A 6,901-nucleotide genomic window follows, 5' to 3' on the forward strand; every position below is an offset into this window, starting at 1 on the left:
TTTGCACCCAGACATATCCCCTATCTCTCTCCCACACATACATAAATGCTCCCTCCCCCACACACAACCAATACGCTGTAAATAATAAGGGTAGAGATGAACTCTTAGAAAGTATCTGATTGTCCATATTTTCTGAGAGTTATGGTGCGTATATTGTAGTATGTATGTTGTATATGAAATTAGAGATTGACAAAGTTACAAATGTGACTGTTGTACTGATTCAAAGCTTAAGAGTCAACTCAATAAAAGAAAACCGAAGTACTTTGACAGTTAGCGATTTACTTTGTAGCTGCAGAGGCTCAGACCAACATAAAAGCAGCGGGCAAACTTCTGGAAACTTATGCTCTCAGACATCTACACATCAATAGGATTCCTTCAAAGGCATAAATTGGACTGATTCCACTCCTCTGTTTCTCTGCTCAACTACTCCCCTTCCTCGCCCTTTTTCTCTCTTTCTCTCTCCCCCTCAGTCAAAGTGGAGTAATCCACCACAGGTACATGTTACTGCGTGAAAAGTTCTGTCGACCTCACGGGCCTCTGTACCAGTGAGAGGATGACAGGAGGGCTGAGGGGGTCCGTTGAGCTGAAAGAGGCCTTTTGCTCTCTGTTTAGTGCTGGAGGGGTGAGGAGGGCGGGGGGGGCAGGAGCGAGGTGGGGACGGGACAGATGGTGCTAAGGCTACTGTGAGAGGGGGGAGCGGGGCATGCCTTTTTTATTGTTCCCCCCCATCTCCCCAGGTTTCACAAACACCCTCTCCTGAAAGGCCCAGCGATGCGATGCCAATTTGGGACCTATAAGGTTGTATTTGACATGTTAGTCAAAAATGATAGAGTTGCTCTTCTGGTGATCCTTTACATGTGAGATATGTCAGAGTTTTGAAAAATTAAATGTATGATGGGAAAAAAAAATACAAATCTGAAAGTTATATCTGTGTAAACACCTTTTAACATGGTTCTATAAGGTTGTATCTGCAATCCAATCCCAAATAATATGATTTAAGGTGACATACTTATTGAGTCCCGACGAGGAAGAGATCACATGACAGTTCTGAGATCTGGCACTTAAAAAATACTCATTATCTCAAAACTATACATTTCGCAGATAGAACCTTGCTGTCCCGAATCCTTGATTATTCATATCATAGGTTCTGCTCAGAAGAATGGCCATAACGTAAGCTCTTTGTGGTAAAAACAAATAAATACAGGTACCTTAGAGCGTATTTGAGGCCCTTAGGAGAGGCATTGCTGTTTTTGTCTACAAATATCTCCATGGAAGGGTTATTTCACTAAAATTACAAACTTACCACATTTTTGTTGATAACTAGCAAGTACTTTGCTGACTTTGGGTGTCAGAGACCAGACAAATATATCAGTTTACTCATCCAGAGCTAGGCTTCAGCAATTTTGTTAGTTATCCATAGGATATAGTCCATTTGACATTTTAGGGAACTATCACTTTAACAAATCTGCAATGAACATGAATTATTATATTTGATGATGTGATTAGAAAGAAGGAAGGTTATTCCCTTTATTTAATCATTAAATGTCTGTACTATTCCATTGAAATTGAAATAATTGTAACATTCTATGCCAGATAGAAACTTTTGACTGAACACAGATTTCTGCTATTGCACCCCCAATTTTATTTTATCTTTCAAATAACTTTTGATACTCTACACTTCAGGTTGAGGTTATGAAAGAAGAATTCACTACATAACAGTTCTGAGATCTGGGATGTGAAAACTAATGCTCAATATCTCAGAACAATGCTTTGCGCAAATAAGACTGTAAGGTTCTAAGGTCTCAAATTGTCTTGCTAGCGTGCTGCAAGAGGTCCATCCCTCACCCCTCCTGGGTCAGCAGAGGGAGAAGAAAGGGATGGATGAGGGAGGGGGTAGAACAACCTCCTTTCCAGTCTTTTAAGCCTGGTTCACACTGCAGGCCTTAATTCTCAAATCAGTTTTGTTTTTCAAATCCGTTTTGGAATACTCACTGTCCAAACAGCAAGTTACAAGTGACCAAATCAGATCTGTGTGTGTTCAGACAGCAGTCATTTTCTGACATGGCTACGCTAGTTGTCATAGGTGTGTGCGCAGTTGTGTAGACTGATTGGTGGTGGTGCTTGTGATTCTTGTCACTCAGAAGTTGTAGCAAGCTAAGGTGACAACAATGCCTGCAGTGGACATTTCCCAAAATCATAGCATAAGAACACTTTTAAAGCCACAAAGGATAAGATCAATCAATTCAACTATCAAAACAAGTATTTTTGTTAGCTAGCCACAGCCATCAACTAGCTAGCTAGTTCGCTTTCTAGCACACTCACTAATTTATCTTCCACATGTTCTTGTCAAACTGTCAACAGAGTAGCTAGCGAGCAACAAGCTATGCCAAATAAGTCTAAAAACCACTTGAGGGCAAACCAGGAATCAGATTTGTATCTGACTGACACCTATGAAGGTGGTTTGAAATATCCTATTCCATGTGCTTTTTGGCTGTTCAGGCTATAGGAAAAATAACAGATTCGAATCAGATATGCAAACAATTGGGATTTGATACACTTCCAGCTGCCAACGTGAGCTAGGCTTAAGAGAGCTGCATTCTGGTATTTTCTCCCCCCTCTCCACTGCTGGGTTTTAGGGGCACAGAAGAGGAGAGTGAGGAGGGCCAGGCAACACTGACTGCCTCTCAGAGAGGGAGGTTCAGGGGTTTCTTATTTCTTATGGAAATGGAACCACTGCAGGGCTTCATTCTCTCTGTGTGCTAGACGTGATACTAGAGGTCACAACAGAGCCCTGCTCCTCTTTATACCAGCCCCTTCCTGTTCCTGTGTGCGTATTCTGTTCGTAATTACTTGAGGTAAAACATCCGTGAGTGTTGGCATTCATTGTGCTGTATGACTCTCATTGTTACATAAACACACTGCAGAATACATAATTGAAGTTTTTAGTTGTCTGGGCAGGTCAACTCAAAAATCGTTTTTTGCTAAAGAGTTTGAAATCAAAAAGGTAAAAGCATTTCAGACAAGTGGAGTACCAGCGTGACCAAAAATAAACCATGGGGAACTAGACACACACCCTCATAGTCCTTTATTTTATAGTACTTACCCCCACACAACCTGAGGGCAACTTTGCCAATACAGGTTTAGAAAACAGTACTTAAGTCTGTAGATCTATTGGCCATGTTGTGATTTCCAACACTGTTTAGCCTGGTGTTAGGCTCAAAAAGGCCTCTCCATTCCTAGAAGGTAGGATTGCTGATTCAAGACTGCCACTTTCTAACAAATGTGCATGTTCACACAAACAGCCTCGAAGGGTTTGACAGAAATTAAGCCTGCACAAACAGAGGCTGGGTTCATAATGTAACTTGACACATTCTCCCAGGACACAGAGGCGTAGTCATTAAGCAGATTCAGTTGGTTTCTTAAGGACATACCCGAATTTGTCCAATAGAAATGTATATTAAAAAGACATTCTACCCAATGACTACATCCAGGAAACTGCCGATAGATCCCTCTGTGGCTGGTGTAGAGCATGTCCAGACACAGGTGTGCCCTTAAGCCAAGCCAGTGCTGGCGGTACAGACAGGCCTGGTCCTGAGAGTGAACACAGAAAGTGATTAACGCACCAATCATACAAACCCCAAGGCCACTCATGCCAACTAGACCTGAAAGGAGCAGAAGGGTATAATGGTCCTGCCCTATGGTTAGGTGCTGTTTTTTTTTAACCAAATACTACACAAGCCTTTCAGAGCAACACATGGACTGAGAGCAGAGGCGGGGGCATCCTCAGTGCAAAAGGTCTGTCTGGTCCAAATCCAGGCTGTATCACAGCCAGCCATGGTTGGGAGCCCCATATTGCGGCACACAATTGGCCCAGCGTTACTCGGGTTTCTCCATCATTGTAAAGACTTTGTTCGTAACTTTGACTTTGTTCGTAACTACGAACTTTGTTCGTAAATTGAAAGCGTAATGTTGACAGGTTCTCTTGGGTCACAAAAGGAATAGATCACTTACAATGTGCTACAGGTGCAAAGCTGTGTTGATTAGGGACACTCAAATGTAAATTGAAACCGACCACAGCAAGAGACAATGTGAATTCATAAAGGTTTATTGTAATAAAATTGTGACAAACTGTACAAATATTTATAGATGCACAAGTCATTTAAAATAGTTACTTTAAATGCTTACTGTGCTTCAAATAGCTTACAAACTATATCCTTCCCCTGTCTAGAACAGTAAGCAATGGTGAGCTGCTCAACAGCTCGGTAGGAAGAAGAGGATGCTACAGAGGGCTGAGAGCACCACACTACCTGGCAGTGCTAGACGTTAAAATGACGCCAACAACCACCTCACAGCTTATTCTACCTGGGGGGGGATAACAGAAGACTTCCCAACAACAAAAATTCACAATAGTGAAATATTAAAATCCTAACCCCTTTTTGAACATGTTGACAGCATAAGCCATTTTAAATTATTAATGTTATGTCTACTGGGATGCAAGAGGTGTGAAATGAGTTTGCCTTTTGTTGAGAGATTGACATACTCCAATTTTTCTTAACACTGACTATTGTGAAAAAAATAATCTGAAAGTTAGGCAGTATTCCTCAAAGGTGTTTGGGCAGCAGACGTCACATTGAGGCAGTAAAACCCTTTTAGAGGCAGCTTTTTTTGCAACTGGGAAGTCAGACATTTTTTCTTGAGTCTTTGATTTCAGGGCACATATTGGTGACGTGGTCCCGTGAGATTACAAACCAGCAGTGAACTGAATTATAAAACCACCTTTTTGTAAATGTATAGGTTACTGAACAAATACTTGACTCCAGTTATAAGATTGTTTTAGTTTACATTTGTGGGAAGTGGCATGAAGTATTATTACACCATGAGAAACTAGCATCAGAATCCCAGAGATGTGTTTACACTTAACAGAGACCATGCTTGCATGTAGTGTGCTAATACCACAGCACATAAGCACACTACATACTGAGAGTCCCAGCAGTGCAATTAGAGCCTATGGGCTGGTAGTCAAACATTCAAAAGTGCTACCCAACGCTCTAACAAATACCAGGTGCTTTTAGAATACGCAAATTCAATTAAATAAGCAATCAAGTTAATTTAATAGGGGGAAACACTATGAAATGAAAATACAAAAAGGATCACTGTGGGTGGTCGATGGCCTTCACACCGATGCGGTTTGGCGTCGCGGTAGTGCCTGAACCACACTAGCTCGAGACAGTCATCAGGTAGTTCTTCGGAGGGCTAGTGCGGCCACCGATCAGAAACTGATTCTTGCAGTTGTGTGTGGGGTCAGGGCTAGGGGCTGCTGCGGGCGCTAGGGACTCTGCCTCATAGAGGACACAAATGGAGCCATCCTCCCCAATGCGGTAAGAGACCTCAAAAGGGTCCACCCAGAGTGTCAGCTCCCGGGGAAGGAGGGCAAAGAGCTGATCGCTAGTAAGTCCAATCCGACCAGCAGCCCTGCCAATGATTGGGTCCATTTCATGATTCATTCTGATGCAGCGGTAGCCAGAGCCCTTCTGTGGTCTGTCAGGGAACCAGTGGTTCTGGTAGTGCTCTGTGAAGAGAAAATGTTCAGACAGACACGAAATTAGAAGTCAACGTGCTGCTTTGAAAACAAAGCCCCAGACAATAAAACAGCTGATGCTAGCAATAGACAAGACAACCTCTTTTGAATGAGTTTGAATTACTGATATGGGATACTACACCCCATCAACTTTTGCCGACATCGCTCGCCGCCCCAAATATAGCTATGCTCGAGAATAGACAGTTGGTCGATCCGATTGGGCCTAATTACTAGTATAGTCTCGAGACAAGCTTACCTAGGCTAACGAGAACTTGCTGCCTTGCAAAAATAGCAAAGCCATTCGACTAAACATCGTGAAAAAGACATTTAAGCAACAGGTTGGTATTGTATTTCAACATGATCTAATATAGGTAGAGCATTTGGCTGAAATTAAGTATTATATCGATAAAACAAGACAGAAAGCGAACGTTCGCTAGCTAACAGTCAGTTGAACAGACAAAGGCTAGCTAACGTTAGCTAGGTTGACGCTAGTAAACAAGCAACCAGTTTGTATGGGAAGCCATTTCGACATGAACTTTAGTACCGAGCAAATATATTTCTGTAGGAAATGGCTAACCAAATTACCTGATAATGACTGTTGAAGACAATCTCTGAAATCATGGAGTTGGTGTTCGCTCAGGAAGCCTCTTGTTCTCAATAGCCTGGAAACAAAGGTTGCTGCGGCCGTTACTTCGGGGCCTATTTCACTTCTAGAAGAGTATGCTTGGTTCATTTTGCCCGCAAAAAAAATAGTTACTTCAGCTCGTAGAAAATAAGACGTTTTTTCGTCAGGAATGCAGTGTGAGGCAGGGGTACCGTAAACTAACGTTGGCTAGCTAGCTGAAAAAGCTATGCGGGCCTCACTCCAGTCCAGGGCGAATCCTTCAGTAAATGGAATCTTCAAATCAGAAGCAGTAATATCAACGCATCAAGTTGGCTCTGGCCAACGTAACAATCAGCATTCTTTATCCAAAAAAAATGTTTCGCTTGATGCTGTGGCCTCTCAAACAGCACTTCCAAGTTCTCTTTGTGCTTACATTACGTCTTGTGGCCTCTTTTTATCAAGGGACAGAGAATGGATGACGTTACTCAAGTACCCTTTTTGAGTGATTGGCATTTTAACCAATGGGATTCACAGAGAAAGCGCACACACTGTGCGATGTGATTGGTTCACATCGTGGAAAACAATCCGAGAGCGTGGTGGGATTAACATGCAAATAGGGTTCCGTCCAACACCAAATATAGAAACTGACGTCAAACCCTGCTCTAAAAGTATTTGTGACGACAGTACGATAAAAACACCCCTTACCGTAAATTTCAAAC

General features: G+C 42.3%; 1 protein-coding gene across 1 annotated transcript; it reads right to left on the reverse strand.

The window, feature by feature from the left end:
* Window positions 1–4,089: 4,089 nt before the first annotated feature.
* Window positions 4,090–6,642, reverse strand: LOC118388836 (protein BTG2-like). Its single transcript, XM_035778349.2, has 2 exons — window positions 6,164–6,642; window positions 4,090–5,569 (listed from the first exon to the last, which is right to left on the reverse strand). The coding sequence occupies exons 1-2, from the start codon at window positions 6,309–6,311 to the stop codon at window positions 5,217–5,219; spliced, it is 501 nt and encodes a 166-aa protein (XP_035634242.1). The 5' UTR covers window positions 6,312–6,642; the 3' UTR covers window positions 4,090–5,216.
* Between the last annotated feature and the right edge of the window lie 259 nt (window positions 6,643–6,901).

This window comes from Oncorhynchus keta, chromosome 10 (genome assembly GCF_023373465.1).
Source record: "Oncorhynchus keta strain PuntledgeMale-10-30-2019 chromosome 10, Oket_V2, whole genome shotgun sequence".
Classification (NCBI taxonomy): domain Eukaryota; kingdom Metazoa; phylum Chordata; class Actinopteri; order Salmoniformes; family Salmonidae; genus Oncorhynchus; species Oncorhynchus keta.